Source organism: Polypterus senegalus, chromosome 15, assembly GCF_016835505.1.
Source record: "Polypterus senegalus isolate Bchr_013 chromosome 15, ASM1683550v1, whole genome shotgun sequence".
Lineage (NCBI taxonomy): Eukaryota > Metazoa > Chordata > Cladistia > Polypteriformes > Polypteridae > Polypterus > Polypterus senegalus.
In genome coordinates, this window is record NC_053168.1 from 95,307,680 (window position 1) to 95,332,183 (window position 24,504).

General features: G+C 39.0%; 1 protein-coding gene across 49 annotated transcripts in view; it reads right to left on the reverse strand.

The window, feature by feature from the left end:
- Positions 1-24,504, reverse strand: part of rims2a (regulating synaptic membrane exocytosis 2a) — a 1,270,129-nt gene that overhangs the window by 147,289 nt on the left and 1,098,336 nt on the right. For 31 of the 49 annotated variants that reach the window (XM_039736790.1, XM_039736792.1, XM_039736793.1 and 28 more), the window contains 2 exons: positions 10,419-10,591; positions 9,603-9,863 (listed from right to left, as the gene is read on the reverse strand). The exons of 6 other annotated variants lie outside the window; for them this stretch is intronic. In XM_039736790.1, the coding sequence (XP_039592724.1) occupies positions 9,603-9,863; positions 10,419-10,591 (434 nt within the window). The remainder of the gene's footprint in view (positions 1-9,602; positions 9,864-10,418; positions 10,592-24,504) is intronic. 12 more of the 49 variants (XM_039736817.1, XM_039736816.1, XM_039736814.1 and 9 more) reach the window with 1 other exon arrangement.

Below are 24,504 nucleotides of genomic sequence, written 5' to 3' on the forward strand. Positions count from 1 at the left end.
TGATTCTCTCAGTCAGACTGTATATTTGTCTCTTATTCAGTGCACGCAAGAACATGCAGGTAGCCAGATGCTGTATGTTACAACATGCTGGCGGTGATCAACGCACATTTTAAAAAAAGAAAGAGACAAATATATGTGACATTTTGAAGAAATCATTTTATGACACGATTTACCTTTTTTTATTTACTTATTTCCTAATACCTAAAGTCACAAGTACTGTGCAGAGGGCATGCGCAAAAATGTGTGTAATGCCACAAAAAGTGCCTGCTGACACTTTAGTATGCAAGCAATGGTATGTGCATTCTTGCTCCGATGTAGAAGGGAGCTGAGTTTACCTCTGTTACAGCGTGAAAACAGCAGTATCAGATGCGGGGGTGGGGTGTGTTTTGGGCTCGTGAACGTGGCCGAGATAATAAAACTGACTAAAAAAACAAAGCTAACCTTTACAAGTATCATAAATTACACTGGCTGTTACAGACTGAAATCAAATGTATGTTTTTATTCTAAAATAGTAAGACTAAGAGCAGTTTACTTCTCAAAACGGAGAGGTGCAGGATCGAACTCGCAACCTTTTGATTCTCAGTTGACAGCTGAGTCTATTGCGCCACGGAGGCAGTCACAATAAACAAGTGTCAATGTCGCATGTTAAGGCGGCTTTTTGTTTCTGCAGTTATATTTTTGAATAAAAGCGCAATTGTTGTGTTAGATTTGTACCTTCTGAGAAAATATTTCTTTTGATATTTGGACTTCACGCTTCATACATTATATAGTTTATGCCTACATTTTGTCATCTACTACTAGAATATAAAAAACGTTTATGTTTTAACAATGTGTTTACACAGATTACTGTAGAAACGGAACAGACATGAAATGCGTGTGTTCCAAACAACGATCTATTATTTCCACTCTAAAACTCCACTTCACTCCCAGAAAATCAATCAAGGCATGAGCTGGGAGAAGTTTGTGCACGTTCTAAGTCGGTGGGGGGATGGAATAGCCAGCTACTTGCAGCTTTTCTTTTATCAGCACATTTAGATTAACAAAAAACGCTGGCGGAGAGGTGAGAACGGTTTTAAGAAGCGATTTAAGTTGGGGACGGATTTACGAGTTTTTTCATAGGCTCTGGTAATTCTAGTGTTAAAGAATGTATAAGCATTTATGAACTACCAATGAGCTGTCAGAGTGCAGTAATTACACAGAAAAATTTGAATCTGTGCCCACTGAAGAACTGGTGACCAGTTATTTTACTATGCAATTATTACAAAATTATCTCAAAGGTCCTGGCAAAATGATTGCGTAATGTCATGGGTAGAGCATCATCGGCCTGTATCAATCTTATTGTGTTCTGGACAAACTGACCCATGATAATATTTTTACACTGCATGACATTATTTTACATCCAAATGACTAAATCTTAATATTGGAATTTTATCATTGGACCAAGAGAAGGCATTTGATTGGGTGGACCACAAATATTTGTTTTTAAATTTTTTGGTCTTGGCTATGCATTTATAAAGTGTTCTAAAAATGGTATTTTCTAATGTCTTTGGGGTTTTGAAGATTAATGGTATGTTAAGTAAACCGTTTTCTGTTAAGGGGTATCCTATTTCAGGAATGCTATATGCCATATCTTTTGAGCCCTTTCTTAGAGAGCTTGGAAAACATCTAAAAGGAAAAGTGATTCCTTCATGTGAATGTCAGAGTTTTAGGTTTCTGGCATATGCAGATGACATGATTGTATTTGTTAAATCCACAGATGATGTTGAAATTCTGTTTAAATGTTTCTAATATTCTCTTCTACTAAAAATAACAGGGCAAAGGGAAAAGGTTCAGAGGGTCTTGTCACTCCACCCTCCCATGGCAGGAAGAGAAAGATGCCCTGTATAAAAATCTGTCCTTTTATTGAAAATGCTATTACATTTGAAATGCAGTGAATGCCCAGCCTTGTGAATGCTCCTAATAAAATGAAAAAAAGCACAGTCCAGAATATTTGAGCTACGGAACCATTGATTCAGTACAGCGTGGTATGATTCTAATTGTTTTTTGAGACAAGCAGAAGTAAAAAGAAATGTTCTTAGATATCTCATGGTGGTAATTTCCAAGCAAGAGTCTTTCATTCCTAAAAATAAAGACGATAGCTATGAAAATGGGGAAGAGTACCAAAAAAAATGAGATAAAGGAATGAGTGACTCAAGTTAATTTTTCAATAAAAGACTGGACTTTTTTGAAATCTCTTATTCCGAATATTGATGAGGTTATTCGTAAAGTACAAATGTCTGGCCAGATGAAAACAATTAAAAGAAAACTGGAACGTATATTTTCGGGGAAGGAGATTTGCATATTCAGTAATTCATTCACGGAGGAGGAAGAAGAAAACTGGGAAACACCTGCACCTAAGTAAGTGGAAATAACTGCAGCAGCCTTTTTTCAAAGATTACATTACCCTAAAGCAGTGTTTCCCAACCTCGGTCCTGTGGCCCCCCTGTGACTGCAGGTTTTTGTTTCAACCAGATTCCTAATTAGTGACAATACCTGATAGCACTAATCTCATTTAATTAGCTTGTGTTATTTTTCTTTTAATCTACATTCAGAAAAGCACAGTAGAATGATTTTTACATTCATAAGACATTAGAAATATTTCTGCTTTTGCTATAGATTCAAATGCTAAACTCTCTTTTGTTAATTTCATTACATTTTGCCCTTTCTCTGTGCAGTTTTCCCTCTTCATTGTATCTTATTAATGACAATTAAACATGTGCAGAGCAGACACGCTGGCAAACAACACTGAATAATCAAAGGCTGCAAGTACTTTAGCATCAGACCCACTAATTAGTAAATAATGGATTAATTAAACAATTGGAACACCTAGAAAAGTAGAATGAAAATCAAGATGAAAATATTGTTAAAAAGAAAAAAATACATTATTCCCATAGAACTGCTTGGTACATTTTAATATATATATATATATATATATATATATATATATATATATATATATATATATATATATATATAATAAAACACAGGACTTGGGAAATAACACATCACTTAATTAGCACAGGAGTCCAATTAAAAACAGAAGCTGGTTAGAACAAAAACCGGCAGCCACGGGGGTGTGGGGTTATTTGGGCCACAGGACGAGGTTGAGAAACACTGCCCAAAAGTGATATCGAGATGTCTTCAATCAACTACACTAACAAAGCCGAGCTCCAAGAAACTTTCAATAGCTGAACTGGTCATCTCCTGGTGTCAGAAGTCATCCACACCTTGATGATTTCCGAAAAACAGGTCTAAGATATTGCTGAACAGAGAGCTTGATGCTATATACTTGTTTTGGCCGGGTAACCCCAAAAAACAACTACAGCTACTCTACTCCAGCCCAGATGATCACCACTGGTAGCCCACAACCCACCTCTGGCTACTCTGACAGCATGATGCTGCCACCGCCATGCTTCACTGTGGGGACTGTATTGGAAAAGTAATGAGCAGTGCCTGGTTGTCTCCACACATACCACTTAGAATTAAGGCCAAAAAGTTCTATCTTGGTCTCATCAGACCAGAGAATCTTATTTCTCACCATCTCATAGTCCTTCAGGTGTCTTTTAGCAAACTCCATGTGGGCTGTCATGTGTCTTACCTCTCCTCAGTGTGTGGAGACAACCAGGCACTGCTCATCACTTGTCCAATACAGTCCCCACAGTGAAGCATGGCGGTAGCAGCATCATGCTGTGGGGGTGTTTTTAAGCTGAAGGGACAGGACGACTGGTTGCAATCGAGGGAAAGATAAATGCGGCCAAGAGCATAAATGTGGTTATAAATATTTGTTGACCTGTATAGATATATTTTCTAAGTACGGCCCCTGAAGAATAAAATGGGCAAAGAAGTGGCAAGAGAAAGTTCTGAGACATTCTGAGGAAATATTTCCACAAAGGTGGAAATATTTCAATGCATGTAATATGAGAACCTACATTGACAAATTGCCCATCTAGCACATTCTTAAAACAAAAGTTATCATCAAAGTATAAAAATGATTCCTTATGACTTAAAATTTTTAAATTCCTGGAAAGTTTTCAAAAACTTAAATGACATTGCTAACCTCTGGGGTCCTCCACTGTTTAAGTTCAAAGTAGGGGTTACAGTTAGGATTTCTAAAACCAGACATCCTTAAGCGAAAGGTTACGAACAAACATTTTCAGATGAAATCTTTACGGTCTCTGAGCTTGTACCTAGGTTGTATACAAACTGAAAGGTTATGATGGCAATGAGATCATAGGCAAGTTTTATGATGTGGAATTGCAAAAAATGACAGTCGATTTCACAGACGTTTCCAGGATTGAGAAAATACTGGCTAGAAAAGTTAAGAATAAAAAACAATTAATTTTAGTTGATTGGCCAGAAAAATTTAACAGCTGGATTCCAGACAGCCAATCCGAAGATACTAAATAAAATCCATACCATCACTAATTTGACTATTAAGAGTTAAAATAAATTAGCAGAACACATATAAACATTCATTATTTTTTTCAGCATGACAGTAATTCATCCACTAAATGGCAGCAGAATATCCTCCCAAGAGTTATTCTGTCTTAACACTGTAAAGCAGATGATTATATATCACACCGAGTCTGACTCAGGCTTAATTGTATTTACATTACAAGTCACACTCAGGGTTAATATTAAGGAGGTTAAGTTAAATTATTTTTATTAAGTGCAAGGAAAAAAGGGTGTTAAGATTGTATTCTAGCAAATATATAAATATGAGGTTGGGGACACATTTGTAGAGATTACACAGCTGGAACTAAAGTTGGTGAATGTAAAGAAATAACTAGCACACATAAGATTATTAAAAATTCTCTATACATATCAAAGTGCAATGAAGATAAAGTGTATGTTTATGAATTCTTAAATAAATAGAACTGCCACATATCTATGCACTACTAATAAAAGAATGGGAAAATTCACCAAGGCTTGTTAAAATCCAAAATGCAGTAATTTCTTTACAAAGCTGGAAAGTCACAGGTTCAGACAGCTGTCCAATTCAAATTTATAAAACTGTGTCTGTTAAATTAGCCTCATCGATGTTGCTGGTGTTGAAGGAACCAGGATAAAGTCAGCATTGTACCAAAAACCTTTCACAGGCAATAATTACTGTTTGTCTAAAGACAAATAAACCCTCTTGAAGGTTATCTTATAAAATAATCTTGCAACTGAAAAAAAAAATTGGTCTGGGGCATATTGTTTGGTGGAGCAAACTGAAGCAGCAGTTATCGAGTTTATAGTGCCTTTCAAATCTACCTATTACATATTGCCTTTCATTACTATCTATCTGGTCATTCCACATACTCTTGTGATCCTCATTGTAGCGTTAATGAATGTCTTGGCCTGTCCAGTAACAGACCCATAGGATAATTCCAGGCTAAAATGTATTATACCCTTTCCACCATGCTGCCCAATCTAATGCCAACTTTCCAATTTCTACTGTGTTTAAAACTTCAGACAATGACACCCACAGTGCCCTTATTCTTCCCATAACTTGTCCAATAGATGTGGAAAGGAACAGGTGTACCTGCCACCCAAATTTTATACTACACCTGTCTCTAAATTTCCCTATTCTCTGCCAACTTGTCCAGTTCCCCATTCTGTCAAAACCTACACCAAACCTCCATAATCTTCCAATAATATGGACTTCAATCTGTCCTATAGCACAGCCATAGATAGCATAAATCCAATCTTAATTTTATTCTACCTCTGCTAATAGAGTGCACAGTCCTTGACCATTTCCACTGTATTTCATAAATCCACATCATAGAATCACTAGTCCCCTGATTTTTCTCAAGTCTTGCATCCCAGTGTATCATTCACTACACCCACAGAGTCATTCCCACCCTAATTTTATTCTATAATTGCGGCCAGTCTGCCCAGTCCTATGGAAGTTTGCCAGGCTCACCTCACCTTGGCACAAGTTCAAATTGTAAGATCCCCCACATAAAACATACAGTGGTGTGAAAAACTATTTGCCCCCTTCCTGATTTCTTATTTTTTTGCATGTTTGTCACACAAAATGTTTCTGATCATCAAACACATTTAACCATTAGTCAAATATAACATAAGTAAACACAAAATGCAGTTTTTAAATGATGGTTTTTGTTATTTAGGGAGAAAAAAAAATCCAAACCTACATGGCCCTGTGTGAAAAAGTAATTGCCCCCTTGTTAAAAATAACCTAACTGTGGTGTATCACACCTGAGTTCTATTTCATAGCCACCCCAGGCCTGATTACTGCCACACCTGTTTCAATCAAGAAATCACTTAAATAGGAGCTGCCTGACACAGAGAAGTAGACCAAAAGCACCTCAAAAGCTAGACATCATGCCAAGATCCAAAGAAATTCAGGAACAAATGAGAACAGAAGTAATTGAGATCTATCAGTCTGGTAAAGGTTATAAATCCATTTCTAAAGCTTTGGGACTCCAGCGAACCACAGTGAGAGCCATTATCCACAAATGGCAAAAACATGGAACAGTGGTGAACCTTCCCAGGAGTGGCCGGCCGACCAAAATTACCCCAAGAGCGCAGAGACGACTCATCCGAGAGGTCACAAAAGACCCCAGGACAACGTCTAAAGAACTGCAGGCCTCACTTGCCTAAATTAAGGTCAGTGTTCACGACTCCACCATAAGAAAGAGACTGGGCAAAAACGGCCTGCATGGCAGATTTCCAAGACGCAAAGCACTGTTAAGCAAAAAGAACGTTAGGGCTCGTCTCAATTTTGCTAAGAAACATCTCAATGATTGCCAAGACTTTTGGGAAAATACCTTGTGGACTGATGAGACAAAAGTTGAACTTTATGGAAGGAAAATGTCCCGTAAATGTCTGGCGTAAAAGGAACACAGCATTTCAGAAAAAGAACATTATACCAACAGTAAAATATGGTGGTGGTAGTGTGATGGTTTGGGGTTGTTTTGCTGCTTCAGGACCTGGAAGGCTTGCTGTGATAGATGGAACCATGAATTCTACTGTCTACCAAAAAATCCTGAAGGAGAATGTCTGGCCATCTGTTCGTTAACTCAAGCTGAAGCGATCTTGGGTGCTGCAACAGGACAATGACCCAAAACACACCAGCAAATCCACCTCTGAATGGCTGAAGAAAAACAAAATGAAGACTAGGCCTAGTCAAAGTCCTGACCTGAATCCAATTGAGATGCTATGGCATGACCTTAAAAAGGCGGTTCATGCTAGAAAACCCTCAAATAAAGCTGAATTACAACAATTCTGCAAAGATGAGTGGGCCAAAATGAAGTGCGTGGGTGGACTCTAGCAGCCAGGAGATGCGCCTGAAGTGCTCGAAGTGCTGTGTCTGCAACATAGTGATCACAGAGCTAATTTTAGCCCAGCTTCTATAGGTAGTCCTATTCTCCTAACACAGGTCTCGACCACCCAGGGAGGTTGTCCCTCTCAGGTTAAGACCCAGGTGTGCTACACTATTATTTCCACGGCACACCTGGGTAGCTTTTATGGTGCACCACTTGTGCCATGGCACATTGGTTGAAAAATATTGGTCTAGCTGAATCTGGCTACTTTCATGCCGTTTGCATTCTTCAGAAAGATGTTTTAGGTCTCGTATACACGTTGCTGTCCACAATACTTCAGTACTGACACTTTGAAACAGTAAACAGGGAAAGCAAAAAAGGCATTACTTACACCACATCCAGTTAGCCAACTTCATCATAACAAAAGTGGGAAAAAGTCTATGTGTAAGCTCATCCTCGATCACTTGCCAGCTGCAGAATTCTTAAGTCAGGTCGATATGGTCCAAGCTCCTTTATCCTCTTTTTCCTTCAAGTGAATGATTTATGAAGGGGTGCTTAATTAAATGAATAACTGAATTTTCTTTGATTTCAGAAGTTCCACTTGAAGTTGCCATCTCCCTAAAGTCACGGTCGCTCATCTGATGTTACAATAATGGGGTGTGTGAACTGTGAACCATTGATGTGAACATGAAATAGTGTGTTGACAAATGTCCAATCACATTTGATTAAAAAACATAAAACAGAACTAATTTGCTGCCAAGAAATGTGGGAGGTTCTGGGGTGCAGAAAGCTGCATCCCTGGAAAATCTGAAAACAACAAATTAAAGGGCAGCCTCAGTCCAGGTGGTTCTTTGTGTGGTGGGTACAGCAACGGTGCTATCAGTGCATGCTCCCCAGGAAATATAGGTATTCACATAAAATTTAAAAAAAAAAAAGTCAGAACCAATTTTTAATGGATGTTGACATGTGTTGACACTATTCACGTTATGCAAATAAATAAATTTATTTAGTGATTATTTCGCATGACCTAATTAATTTAAGTAGAATGTTAAAATATTGGGAGTGACTCAGTGCCCTGCACTGTCTTTGTCAGGTAATATGTTTAAGGAAATTTCCAAATTTAGACTACTCTGGGAGAAAATTATCTGCTTATTTATTAGACAGAGTTAGATTCACAATTACTCCTGATACCCTAGTAACATTATTTGGAATAGCATAAGATGACATATGATTGACATTGAAGTGGTAAATCTACTGTGATCTTCATCACTACAATGCCCATGCATTTTCCATGTTTGAAATTATTTAAAACCTGAAACGAAAAAAATTTCCTCAGAAACAATAACACAAAACTTCTTTAGAATGCGGTTCTAAAACAGCCTGTTGTGCATCTACAGTACCTTTTCTTTGTTTTGTTCTGATGTGTTTATATATATAAGGAAGTACTATATATCATAATGGGTATTTGGTTTACTGTATATGGATTTTTAAATTGGGTAGGTACATGGTATTAAGTGTTGATTATGAGTTAAAATGTATTAATTTTCTTGAAAGCTGAACTTTATTTCCTTTAATTTTGTTTTGCATGTTGTGGTATGATTTTAAGCTTAACAAAGCCGAATAAAATTTAAAAAGAGAGATTCCAAGCATAATTTGTAGGTAATTTTCTGAAATAATATACTTGCCAGTCACAGACAAAATGATACTGTGTTAACATGTTAACAAGACTTGCTAATATAGTTTTCAAATGCTAAACATACTGCTTAAGAGTTTTTTTTTAAAGCTGGAACTGCTTAAGAAACAAATCATTTTCTGGTGTGGAAGGAGCCTTTGCTTGCTTAATATCAATATTCTATCTTATTTAGTACAAATATGCCATTAGCTCTAGAAACAGGATTCTTTCAGATTCTAAGTAGAAATAATATTACTGGAATGAAAATCCATATATAACTACTAATTAGGGAAATTGAGAACAGAGGTGTCAATAAGGATCAATAAGGAAGGAAAAATAAACACTCTTTTTGGAAATGATTGCAAAAGTAGGCTTTATCAGATTTCTTTCCTGGTGCACCACAGATTTGATTTTTCTCTATATTGTATCCAGTGATGCAAGTAATTATTGTTGCAATAATGTTCATCTTTGAGAAAGTTTTTACTTTCCTTTGTTCATTCCAATAGCTAAATAACTCTTCATTTGTCCCTTAAAACTATATATTTGGGTTAGCAAGTCTACTTTTACCATCACTTCAATCAGTCAGTGGATACTGGATGTTATACAGTTAAGTATTTTACCTGACATCATTTTCTGAGAATCTCCTCTGCAAATCCTCTTTTTTTCTCTGTCTTTTTTCTCTCCCTTCCCCATGCACTTCCTTCTCATCTTCACCTTCATTGTGCTCTCCTGCTTCCTTGTCCTCTTTTTCATAGTCATCAGTTTCCTCCTTCCCTTCCCCATCCTGCACTTCCTCTTCTTTTTCCTCTACTACTAAATCATTCATTAGAACCTCCCCTTCCTTTCTACCCTCTCTTTGATCTTCTATTGTCTTTGATCGCCTGAAGGTGAACAATTATTGAAAGCATGCAAAACAGAAAGTAAAATTAGAGAAAAACACAATTAAAAATAAAAATACAAACTTTTATGAAACTGATGTCCAATGAAAACAGAAGAAATACAATATGGAGAAAAAAAAAAAAAAAGCTGACGGACTAAAACAATTAAAAATAAGACACAAATATGTGAAAGTATAAAAACAGAAATATTAGAAGGTAAAACTGAAGTCAATTGTAAGAAGCTGTAGATTTTACATTTCAAACAAAATCCATATAGGTGCTGTTAGGCATGGACAAACCCACAGGTATTCAGACTACAGCGTTTTTATCTTCACTTGGCTCATTTTACAGCTAGCTGGACTCACTGCAAGCTAAGAAATGACTATGAGAAGACATTTCCATGACTGGCAATAAGCCAAGGACAAATTTTCTGAAGGTAAAAAATTTGACCTAGGCAACTTTATTCTGAGCCAAAAAATAATGACGGGTTTCAGAATACTCTGATAAGTTTGCCCATTCCTTAACCTTCCACTCAGCATTTCTTGCTAAGTGCCCCACCTTATTTTTCTGTTTCCTCTTGGCCGTTCAGACTGTACTGACATGTAGCTCGTGCTGCTGAACCGAGAAGCACTACTAGTCCTCGAAACAGCGGACACGTCGCTCACATCACTGTCTGATGATTTATTAGACAGATTGTCGGATCCTCGCTGTGGATCTCTGCCTGATCGATGCTGCAATATAAAGAAAAAACCCAGATTTAGGATTTATTTAATTTAAAAATATCATATTTCATATTTTCAAACCTTTTCTTTTTCATTACGTCCCAATATCACAAGCTTTTAGAATACTATATTTAAGATACTTCACTTTCAATAAGACATATTTTTCTGGTATTGTGTATAAATGAAAAGTGCACTTATTTCACTTACTGCATATTTTAAATCTAGTCCAAAAACAGTACTGTATAAAGGTAGTCAGTCTTGCAGAAAACAAGTAGACTTTTTACTGTTTCATAAGATATACAAAACTCTTAATCCATCTTTTCATACTTGTACAACTGATGAAAAAGATGATCACTGACTGTATTTACTAAATGGCAGTCAGTGCACCTCTTAAGAATAAGAGAATATCATTTAGCTGATGGAATAGTTAAAATGTGGTTTTCAGGAGAAGTGCAGTTGTAAATTTCATTTTTCCAAAGGTGTTAGGAATAGGCCAGCAACAGGGAGTGTGAAAATTATCATGGACAGGTACTGCAAATTATTTTTTTATTAAAGTTTAGGTAACTCCAGATTTTCTTGCCTATGGTGAAAGTGGTTATTTCCACTGTCATTTTGGAAAGGTTGCTTTGGTCTTCCTCCCTCAGTTTTACTTGACTCGACTAAAAGGAAACCTTTAGCCCCCTTACTGAGCTTTATGCTCAGTGGCAAGTTCTGCTGCATATAAATGCCACCTCCCAGTAATACCCACTGGAAAAAGTCCAGAGAACAGCAACTAGGCTGACTCCAGGGCTACATGGGATGAATTATAAGGAAAGATTAAAAGAGCTTAGCCTTTTTGGTTTAAGCAAAAGATAAAGAGGAGACATGACTGAAGTGTTTAAAGCTATGAAGGTAATTACTACAGTGGATTGAGACTGTTATTTTAAAATGAGCTCATCAAGAACACAGGGACATAGCTGGAAACTTGTTAAGGGTAAATTTCACACAAACATTAGGACGTTTTTCTTTACCTAGAGAAACACAGACACATGGAATAAGCTACCAAGTAGTGTGGCAGACAGCAGAACTTTAGGGGCTTTCAAAACTAGACTTGATGTTATTTTATAAGAATTAAGTAGATATGACTGGAGAACTTGTTGGGCTGAATGGTCTGTTCTTGTCTAGATTGTTCTAAAACACTAAACCTCTTTTCTCCAGCTGTAGCTTTTAAAAAGATTCACACAACTAATGACTATTCTAGAAATGATTAAGACATTTCTTACACCCTAGATGTACCTCTGTCAAGGGGAATAAATAATATGTGTGCTTCCTGTTGAACCTACTTACTCAAGGACACACATAATCTAACAAAGAATGTGTTCCTTTGTGGTGCTGCCTTGTCCCAATATTGGACAAACCTGGAAATTACCTTTATTGTTGTGGCTTGACAAATCTGTTTTAGAAAAAACATGTAAACTGAAACCTATAAAGCACATTTAACGCCAATCCCTATGTCGCCCATACTTAATTTCAACCAAAACTAAAAAGATTAATTTTCTGTGTGGAGAATATGAATTAGCAGATCCAGTATTTTCTACTCTGTCTTTATTAAGAAGAAAAAGTGTCAATAACTACTAGAAATATATTTTTAATGCCCCACAAACACTCAGGATTCACAAAAAACAATCTTCTGATGCAACAAATGATATTGGAAACACAAGTGCATATGACTTGCAGAACAAAATATAGGGAACTTAAAAACCAAGTATGGGTCTAGCACCAAATCAGTTATTTTCTTATGAGATCTTTTGAACACAAAGAAAACAGTAACAGTTTTAGAAATTAGTACTTAATCATAATGTTTTATGACAGTAAAGTGTGCATAAGAGGCTTTTATTCTTCGGAGGCATTGGAAAGCTTCGAGTAAAAACACTTTCTTTACTAATTAAACAGAATACATCCACAAAAGGAAAGGACACAATTCTAGGAGGCCGAGATCAATAAAGGATACCGAAAAACCTATTGTCAAAGTTTGAAATAAATACAAAATCTCAATGTCAGAAGTCAAAGCTATGAATTTCAATATTAGCATAAACATCATTCCCCTAAATTGTCTAAAAAAGCATCAGAGTTTTGTCTGAAAAAGACCCAAAACTGTCTACGGATCAAATGACTAGCAATAGCCATTGTAGCCACAAACAAAATGGCCACTCCAGTAAGAAACCCATTTAAAATGGTGTAGTTAACCGAACAGTATTGAGAGTTTAATGTAATATACAATAGAGATAGATAGATAGATAGATAGATAGATAGATAGATAGATAGATAGATAGATAGATAGATAGATAGATAGATAGATAGATAGATAGATAGATAGATAGATAATTAATTCCAAGGGGAAATTCACATACTCTAGCAGCAGCATACTGATAAAAATAAACAAAATTAAATTAAAGAGTGATCAAAAAGGCAGGTAAAACAGACAATAACTTTGTATAATGTTAATGTTTACCTCGCCGGGTAGAATTGAAGAGTCGCATAGTTTGGGGGAGGAATGATCTCCTCAGTCTGTCAGTGGAGCAGGACAGTGACAGCAGGCTGTCGCTGAAGCTGCTCCTCTATCTGGAGATGATACTGTTCAGTGGATGCAGTGGCTTCTCCATGATTGATAGGAGCCTGCTCAGAGCCCGTCGCTCTGCCACGGATGTCAAACTGTCTAGCTCCATGCCTACAATAGAACCTGCCTTCCTCACCAGTTTGTTCAGGCGTGAGGCATCCCTCTTCTTTATGCTGCCTCCCCAGCACACCACCACGTAGAAGAGGGCACTCGCCACAACCATCTGATAGAACATCTGCAGCCTCTTATTGCAGATGTTGAAGGAAGGCAGTCTTCTAAGGAAGCATAGTTGGCTCTGTCTTCTCTTGCACAGAGCATCAATATTGACAGTCCAGTCCAATTTATCATCCAGCTACACTCCCAGGCATTTATAGGTCTGTACCCTCTGTACACAGTCGCCTCTGATAATCACGGGGTCCAGGAGGGACCTGGGTCTCCTAAAATCCACCACCAGCTCCATGGTTTTGCTGGTGTTCAGTTGTAAGTGGTTTGAGTCACACCATTTAACAAAGTCCTTGATTAGGTTCCTATACTCCTCCTCCTGCCCACTCCTGATATATCCCAAGATAGCAGTGTCATCAGTGAACTTTTGTACGTGGCAGGATTCCGAGTTGTATTGGAAGTCCGATGTATATAGGCTGAACAAGACTGGAGAAAGTACAGTCCCCTGCAGCGCTCCTGTGTTGCTTACCACAATGTCAGACATGCAGTTCCCGAGATGCACATACTAAGGTATGTCTGTAAGATAGTCCACAATCCATGCCACCATATCTGTCAGCTTGTCCCTATGGAGCGGAGGTTGGGTTGTGTTGAAGGCGCTAGAGAAGTCCAGAAACATAATTCTTACAGCACCACTGCCTCTGTCCAAGTAGGAGAGGGTTCGGTATAGCATATAGATGATGGCATCCTCCGCTTCCACCTTCTCCTGGTATGTGAACTGCAAAGGGTCGAGGGCATGGCGGACCTGTGGCCTCAGGTGGTGAAGCAGCAGCCGCTCCATGGTCTTCATCACATGTGACGTCAAAGTGACAGGCCAGAAGTCACTCAGCTTACTAGGACGTGATACCTTTGGGACTGGGGTGATGCAAGAAGATACCTTTGGGACTGGGGTGATGCAATAAATGTATATATATGTATATGTATATGTATATGTATATATAATACAATAATACAATAATGTTAAAAACACAATAATCATACATAAAATGGATATGAGAAAATACATATAAGCCTTATGGGCACAAATGCATTTGTGACATGTAAGTAATAAATAATTATATTATTCATGTTGTTACACACATGCACATGGGAGGCAACAAAAGGGCTCAAAAGAGGGGAATTCCATGCCAGACCAGGGGGGCACTGATCCTTTCTCTTTTTCCTCTGCAGACCAACCATGGGAAATTTCGCCTTGGCCAGATGACATCATTCCTGGTTACGGGTTCGATAACATCACTTCCGAATTCCTGTCCTGATGACATAATTTCCCCTGACCGGCTTCAAAACCTCCTTATTGTGTCTGTCTCTTTAGTTCTGTTTTGGACTAATGTCTGTCAACCATTTGATCAAATCTTTGTTTTTTTCACAGCCAACTTTCAAGTATACAGGATGGCTGCCCCAAACCTTTTTGCTGTGCTGTCTGCAACATTTCACAACATATTTGTAAAATAAGAAGCATATGTTAGACCCCAGGCAAAAATAAAAATGCACCAAGTTTACAGATTATAAAATTCAAGGTTCAGATTTGTTATATATTCTTAGTGCAGTGAAGACTAATAAAATCCCATTACTTCTATTCACAGCAACATGAAGGAAAATAAATTATATAAGTCGGTTTATATGACAATAATATACTAAATAACAGAAGAACATGACTTTATTACTAGAAGATCCAGCCACACCAATATGTAGACTTTTTTGAACGACGGATGTTGGGATCTAAGAAATTTGGTAAACATTTTATGTATTAGAATCAAAAACGTAAAAATTTACACAGAACTCTCAACTTATTCATGTCTCCACCACTGAGATGCCTTTCTCTTTTTCCTGTTCTTGGTCTCTCACTCTGTATGCTTTCTCTCTCTCACTGTCACTCACATCATGTTAGGATGTAATTGATTCTGCCTATTTCTGTTTGTTTTAGCCATTTCATTTCAACATTTGAAAAGAAGAGTTAGATCAAAACGAAGCTGAACGGTGGATATGATAAACTTCCTACATCTAGGTTAGTCCTATTTAACAACAAAGTATACAACAATTCTTAGTTTACATGCATGGTGCTTGCTAAAAGCAAATGCCGAGAAGTGTGTGACTCGGGTAAAGAAGGAGTACAAATATTGATTATTATTTTGCTAAGGGATTCTGCAATCTCTTAAATGATAGCACAATCCTGTGCAGCACTATAATGTATTTGAAATATCAGTGAGAGCAGTTACATTAAATCATTGTAAAGTAAAATTATGGACTCAACATACTCTATAACATAAAACTAAAGCTCTACAATGACACAAAAAGCATCTGCACATACAGTTGGAAAGCTGCAACAATGTCACTGCTCCAGTTAACCAAAGGGGAAAAAACTATAAGAGAACAAACCATTCAGTTTTAAATACGTTTTAATAAATTGCATAATTTTTTTCTGTAAACTAAGATATTGAAGAACATATCGCTCTAAGCACCACCAGGTACTAATATGCCTGTATGCAGAATAACATCATTAAAGCAAGTGCAGGAGCAAGTCAAGTCAAGTTGGGGAGCATGTGTTGCTGCAACTGCTACATGACGAAACAACTCGGGATCCCTGTTGGCAACCCCCCAGGTAGACACGCAGTCCCACCCTCTGGAAATGACCCTCTATCTGCCACATCCAGGTGTTACATAGGCGACCCCTTGGCCTGGTCCAGCCACTCGGGTCCCCAATAATGAGGATCTTATGAGCTGGATAACCCCCGGGGAAATGCGCCACATAGCCGTAGTGCCGTAACTGACGCTTCTTCACAATGCAGGTAATGTGCCTCATTCAAGACTCCATGAGCAACTGCTCATTCGACACAAAGTCAAACCAACAGTACCCAAGGATTTTCTGGACAGACACAGTACCAAAGAAGTTCAGTCTTCGTCTCAGGTCACTGGATAGTGTCCATGCCTCGCCATATAGCAAGACAGGAAGCACCAGGACTCTAAAGACTTGGACCTTCATCCTTTTGCTTAGATATCGGGAGCTCCACACACCCCTTTACAGTAACATCATGACACCCATGCTCTCCGATTCCATCTACTGACTTTATAGGAAGAGTCACCAGAGACATGAATGTCACTGCCAAGGTAAGTAAATCTCTCGATAAGGTCGACACTCTCTCCGCAAACAGACACTCTGCTGATGGTTGTGTCCAAGAGGTCATTAAAGGCCTGGATTTTGGTTTTTATCCAGGGCACTCGCAAGCCCAGACATTCAGACTCCAAGCTCAGCGCCCTGATCAGAGCCTCCATTGACTCTGCGAAGATCACATGATTTCCAGCAAATTCAAAATCCGTGAATCTTTCTTCACCAACAATTGCCCCATAGCCACTGGACCCCACAACCTTGCCCAACACCCAGTCCATACAAGCCTTGAACAGAGTAGGAGCAAGAACACACCCCTGACAAACTACAGAATCAAATGGGAAAAACACAGAGGTTCTGTCTCCACTCTGCACAGCACTCACAGTATTAGTGTACAGGCCGGCCATGATATCCAGCAAATTTGAGGGGATCCCGTGAACCCTCAGGTTGTCCCACAGGGCAGCCAGATCAACTGAGTTGAACGCTTTACGAAAATCGACAAAGGCTGAAAAGAAACTCTGCTGATATTCACATTTAAACTCCATGAGAACCCTCAGTGCCAAGATACGGTCGATGGTAGACTTTTTAGGCGTAAAACCAGACTGTTCCGGTTGCTGGTAGGTCAGCAAGTGATCACGGATCCTATTGAGGATGACCCTAGCAAGGACCTTACCCGGCACCAAGGGCAATGTTATCCCCCTGTAGTTGCTGCAATCCAGCCGATTACCCTCCCCTTTCCAGATAGGGACGACAAGTCCAGTTTTCCAGTCAGTTGGGATGATGCCAGTCTCCCAAATGGAAGCAAAGATTGCTTACAATGCCACGAGGACAGCCTTACTACCAGCCTGGAGAAGTTCACCCCGGATACCACAGATCCGTGCAGCCTTTCCCCACCTCAGCTGCTTCACCACCTGTGCAATCTCAGTGAGACTGGGCGGTTCACAGCTAATTGAAGGATAAGCCTCAAGAACCATGAACCCAGAGACATCCAACGTCCTAGCCAGAGGATCAGCTTTGAAGAACTGCTCAAAGTAGCCAGCCCTGCGGGTCACAACTGCAGTGTCATCCATAAGCTACCCTGACTGCGACTCTCCGAGGAACAGATTCAGATATGCATAATGCTTTGATTCCTCTGTAAGCAAAATGTGTCGCTAGGCAACAGATGGTGTGTCACTTGTTCACAGATTCCTCTAACAAACGTCTCTTTATCTGCCCTCAAATCCCTTGCAGCCATCCTTCTCAGTTCCTGGTACAGACCAGAGTTGCGATTGAGCCGTGCGCTGTGACTCCTCTCGATGGATATCCAGGGTGTCCTGCGAGAAGAAACACCTTCTTCTGGGAACACCGGTAACACCAACACAACCCTCAGCAGTCTCCCACATCACATTAGCATCGGCAGTTGTACCCAAATGTGCAAGTTACTCACACAAACTGCGTGCAAAGTCATTAGAAACAGCCTGGTCTTGAAGTCTGGCCAAGTCCTGGCTCATTTTCCTAGTAGGTGGTAACCTACTGGACCTAAGCTGGATCCTAAGAGTAGCAACAACAAGTCTGTGGTCAGAATTCACAAACTGTGCACTTCTGTAGACCCTGCAGTTTTGTAAGAGCCTCCAGCATCTGCCCACGAGGATGTAATTGATCACCTTCACCGCACCACCAGTATTGGAGTACCAAGTCTAATGATGCAGTTCTGGGCGTTGAAACCAGTATCCAGCGATTTGCAGCCCCTGATCTTTTGCAAAGTCAAGGAACATGGAGCCTCTTTCACCATGGTCTCCAGACCCATGGGGACCGAGACAATCCTCATAGCCAGCCCTGTCAGTGCCAGTTTCTGCATTGAAATCACCCATGACCAAAGCAATGTCACCTCGTTGGCGCCCTCAACCACTGAGCGAATCTGCGAATAAAATGTCTCCCTTGCCGAGACATCAATCTCTACGGTCGGAGCATACAATGAGACAACAGACAAGGCACCTAGGGAGTGCCGTAATCTGAGTCTCATAATACGCTCATTGAAAGGAGTGACATCGGACACCATCAGAAGAAGCCAATCCGCTACAGCAACAGCTACTCCAGAGTATGACAACCATCAGACCGACCAGACCAGTAAAAGGTTTATTCACCTAGAGAGATCTGGCCAGTCCCTGGTCTGCACACTTCAGAGAGTGCCACCACTGAAATGCAGAGTTTACGTAGCTCCTCTGACAGCAGAGTAAGATGATCATCTTGCCGAAGAGACAAGACATTCCATGTGCCTACCCGTATGGGCCACCTCAAACTGGGACCCGAGTGCTGCCATGCAACAGGTGACACCTCAGCACCACACCAGTTCTGATCCCCAACAGACCTGTACCCCATTGGCTCTCCAATGGTTTCGACTCTTCCAGGGATGGGCTCCCGAGGGCTTTCCCCTTTGTTGTATTAGGAAGGGCTGATTCTGCACATCATCAGACATGGCAAAATGAGGAAGACCAAACAGGAAGGGTTCCAAAACACATTTCACCCAAGTCTTTCAGGGGTCGCTTTGTTATGTAAATGTGATTTATAGAATCTAACTGCAGTTTGACTGGGAGGCTGTGTTGAATTTTTGTTTACTCTATAAGGTTAATTATGATTGGGTGTAAAGGAAGAAGGAAAGCATGCAATTTAATTTATTTACATGCTCAGAAAGCCTTTGATCAGGGGTTCTCAACGTCAGTCCTGAGGACACACTGTCGCTGCAGGTTTTTGTTCCAACCAGCTTCTGTTTTTAAATGAACTCCTGGGCTAATTAAGGGAACTGATGTTTCCCAAGTTCTGTGTTTAAGGAACAATATATTAATTAAAAAACTAAGTTTGCTAAAAAAAATATATATATTAAAATGTACCAAGCAGTTATATAGGAATAATGTATTTTTTTTTCTTTTTTAACAGTATTTTCATCTTGATTTTCATTCTACTTTTCTAGGTGTTCTTATTGTTTAATTAATCCATTATTTACTAATTAGTGGGTCTGACTCTAAAGTAGCTGCAGCCTTTGATTATTCAGTGTTGTTTGCCTGGGTGTCTGCACTGCTCGTTTTAAGTTGTCATTATTAAGATACAATGAAGGGGGAAAAACTGCACAGAGAAAGGGCAAAGTATAATGAAATCAACAAAAGAGAGTTAAGCATTTAAATCTATAGCAAAAGCAGAAATATTTATAAATGTCTTATAAATGTAAAGATCATGCTGTTATGCTTTTCTGAATGTCAAATAAAAGAAAACAAAAACAGCTAATTAAATGAGATCAGTGCTATAAGGTGCTATAAGTCACTGATTAGGAATCTGGTTGGAACAAAAACCTGCAGCCACAGGGGGTCCCCAGGACCGACATTGAGAACCCCTGCCTTTAATGCAATTCTTTGCTGAAGAATTCATTTTGAAGCTAGAACTCACTGACATTACAAAACTTAATTTTAAGCTGGTATTGGATTTAGACAGACACTGGAAGAATACAGGTAGGAGGTGAATGCTCCTCACAAGAAGAAATCCCTAATAATTAAGCTTAGACATTTATACTTACTTTTAATTAAACAGATATTTAGTAGACTTGTGAAATTAATACATTTCAATGAAACTGGAGAGACAACAGAAATTGAGGATGCAGCAAAAACAACTCAGAAAGACCTGGACAATCTTCAAAGCTGGTCCAATAAAATTCAGTTTAGTGTGGACAACCACAAAGTGTAATGGTATAGCAAAATCAGTATTAATTATAAATACAAGATGAACCATAGACATCCACAGGAAACAACCTCTAAAAAAATTATTCAGGAGATTACATTTACATAGCATTCATATTGTCTAGGCAATATGCAGAAATAGTTAAAAAAGAAAATAAGATGTAATATTATATTGTAAAAAACTGTTAAGGGATGTTATGCAAAGACTGTGTAACACAGTGAGGAGTCCCAACCTAGAATACTGTGTGTAGTTCTAATCACCACACTAAAAAGAAAACATTACAGCCCCAGAAGAAGTGTTGAGAAGAACAACCAACTGAAGGTCATATAGTTATTAGTTAGGAGAGTCAGCATGAGAAGCAAATTAAGCATTTCTTAATTCTTCGATTTGATAAAACTGATAAAAATATTTCTTTCTAGTAAATAGTGTATAATGTACCTGACAGCCCAGTGGAAACTAAAAGGGAAGTGCGTTTAAGAATTATACCAGAAAGCACTTCTTCACATACAGAGCTATGAGAATCTGAAACAAACTGTAAACCTGTAAACTCTGACAACTTTTGAGACACCTCAGCTATTTGCTAACCATACAAGCTCAGTGGACTGAATTGTCTTCTCTTGTTCTTGTTCTCTTCTCATTTTTCTCAGGAGGAGCATGCAGTTCAATGTCATTGGTTTTAGGCTACAATGCAATTGTCTGTTTTTATTAATTGGTAGTAAATCTAGGAGGATGAAAGGGAGTACATACATCTATAAATGCGTACACTCTGTACCACATTTCTTATTTTCTAACCTTTTAAGCCAGCATCTTAAATTCTAAAACTATGAGCTGCTTTATGTCATTGATACAAACACAGTTATACATCCAGTATTAGGCATAGCAGAACTTCTTTACTTTGATGCATTCTTCTCTCAGTTCTGTTATATACTGAATTTTATTGAAATTTATTGAATGCTTAAAGATCACATTATAATATGTAATCCAGGTTTTAGAGCTATATGAACAAAAGATTGGTCAATTTTTGTTTTCTCCCCATCAAAAAACATTGCATTGATTACATTTTAGTTTCTCACACTTTCTTTAGGTTTTTAAATTTGTCACTTTTCTTTTAACTTGCTAGCTTTTTCATCTGGAACAGGCCAAGTAAAATAATGAATCACGTCATATGACTGACAGCAGCCACTGAAATGGTAAACAACATGGCCAAAAATAGCATAAATCAAACCAGGCAAGCCCAAAATATGCATTTTTAATGCTAGTGTTAGAGAGTGTTTATTAATTCATATATGGAATGTCAGATACACTGCAATAACACTCTTTATGATACCCTGAAAAGAAAAACATGCAAATTACTACTATAGTGACTCCAGAAAAAATATAATTTTCCGAAGTTTCCTGCTTCCTTCCTACTTCCCTCCCAGACACCAGAGTGTTTCCTGACATTCTGCCTCTTCTTCGACTAACTGTGAACAATGATCCCCTTTGAAATGATATGGCTTCTATGGATGCATCTGGAAATAAATTGATTTCTTTATTTTGACATATTGTCAGTGAAGCAGAGAAATAACGATGTGGGATATAAAGCTGTTCTAAAGCCTTTAAGGATTCTTTCCACATCTCTCATTTTGGCCTTAGGTCCACTGGTAATGGTGCACTCCAGTCTCTTTCCCTGTCAATAAGCTGCCGGAGTATTGCCCTTCCTTGAATTGTTACTGGAGTCACAAAACCTAGAGGGGCATACAGGCTGTTTACTACAGACTGGACTCCATGTCAGGCAAATGGCCTTTCAGTTTGTGAAACTTGGAAAGTGAATGTGTCAGAAGTCACTTCCCATTGTAGGCCAATACTTCGTTGCACAGTTGGTACATACACTCTTAGGTCTAAGTTCTTCAAATCCATTGCATGGTCATCAGGGTGGAAGGCCTTCATCACATTATTGCTATTGGATGTTATCTTATGAAGCCTAATGTTGGTCTGAGATAAGAGCAGTTTGGTTCTCTTGAGCAAATCAATGGCTTCTTCAGCAGTTGGCAAGGATTTAAGTCCATCATCTACATAGAAGTCTCTTTCTACAAACTCTTGAGCATCAGAACTATATTCTTCCTCTCCTTCTCTAGCTGTACTTCTAAGCCAAAAGGTTGCTATTGCTACGGATGGGCTGTTTCCAAAAACATGGACTCTCATATGGTAGTCTATGACTTCATCACTGATGTCATTGTTACGATGCCAGAGAAATCTGAGGTAGTTTTGATCTTTTTTAACAATGAAACATCTGTTACATGTCAGCTGTAACCACAATGGGTTCTTTCCTGAACCGAGTAAACACTTCGATAAGGTTGTTAGTTAGGTTTGGACTTGTTAAAAGTACATTGTTGAGAGATATGCCTCTGTACTGTGCACTTGAATCAAAGACCACTCTAATTTGTCCTGGCTTGTGAGGATGGTATACACCAAAGGATGGAAAATACCACCATTCCTCACCTTCCCTCAATGGTGGAGCTGGTTTGGCATGATTGTTGTCCAGTATTTTCTGCATGAATGCTATGAAGCTTGCTTGCTCAGGATTATATGGAAGAATGGGCATTGGATTGTGGAAGGGTAATGGAGCTACCCAACTGTTAGAACTATCTTTACTGAGTTCCTGGTCAATGATTTTGATGAACTCTTTATCTTCAACAGGAGGAGCTACCTTATTGTTGTCACTGGTGGTCTGGAAAACTGTATGTCCAAGGTCACCTTCAGGCATAACTATTCTGAGCTCTTGTATGTTATCAAGCAGATTAGGTCTGTCTTTCACGAAATAGTGGTATGGGCATTGTATGAAGTAAGAGACATGCCCCCTTCTAATCACACTTGTCTTGTAAGAATGGATGCTGCAAGGTCTGTGTGTTTTATTTATGCAGACATCTCCCACAATGACCCAACCTAAATCAAGTCTCTGGGCATAAGGGGCATCATCAAGGCCATTACACTGTTGATGTACCTTATGGACTCTTAGAATTTCTCTGCCCAAAGATGTTAGTATCCTTGTCAAGAGGCTGTCTATATGCTTCAGGTGAGGATGGCACTTTGCTGCTTCAGGTGTGGGGATCTCCTCCCTGTCCCTTGGTAACGGATCACATTCAATCAGCATAGGAAGTGGAAACTGTGCCTTCCCTCGTAATGCTTCCACAATAAAACTCTTCTTCTTGTAGCATTCACTAGGCCTGCACATGTGCCTAAGGTATTAGGTGAAGAGTTCACTTTTAAATTGAACAGGTCAAAGAAGATTTGCAAGTGAACGATTGCTCTGTTTGTCTAAGATAGCATACATTTTAATGGCCTTCTCTGGTTGTTCCTTGTGGAACATCTTTACAAGACATATTTTGGCACAGGATTTTCCATAAAGTCCTTCTCCACTTACCTCGGTACAGTTAGATGATACTGGCCCTGGCACTTGTTCAGAGCTCTCCCTACCATGTCTGGAGATGGGCATAGAGTCCTCTTGGGAATCTGGATGGAGAGCAGTAACATGCTGGTCGTTGCCACACTCAGAGCATTGAATAGTGGCCTTAAATTCTCTGGCAAAGTGCTCAGTTGAAGCAGAACACCTGTAGCAGATTTCATGCCTTCAAAGAAATTCCTTGTGCCCTTGCATGGATTTCTCTCTGAAAGCACAACACTTCTTTAGGGGGTATGTTTTTTATGTACTGTATTGGAAAATAGTGGTTAGGATTGTCAAATTTCTCTTCTGTCACATCCTTGTTAGCGGTTGATGTGTTGTCTGAGATTCCTGTCTTACGAATGGAAATAGTACCCCTTTAGCCCTTATGTCTAGTACTCAAGTTCTCATTCCTCACAGTTGTTGAGTTTGGTATGTGTGCTTCATTCACTGAGAAGCTTGGATCATTTTTGGTCTTGGCAATCTAACAACTTCTGAGAAAAAGGAAAAGGGTGGAAAAGAGACTTGATGCTGCTACTTGTACTTGGAACCTACCAAAGTCCACTTTTCTTGGAGATGGTATGGCAGTTTTGCCACCAAGGGGTTAACTCCATAAGCAGCATCTAAATAACTGAGATCGGGCAGATATGGATCTGTTTTAGCAATTTCAAGTTCAAGGAGAAGGACACTAAGTTCCAAAAGCTTGCAGTCATCTTTGTTGGACAGTTTAGGGGAGACCTGTAGTCTTTTGAATAAGAAAAGCTCAATGACTTCAGAGCTTCCATCTGTTTGGTTTAGTCTCTCCCAGACAAGGGAGAGGCCTGTGGATGGATTGCTCACATGGTGTCACACACATGTGTTTAGGGGACAACGAAAGG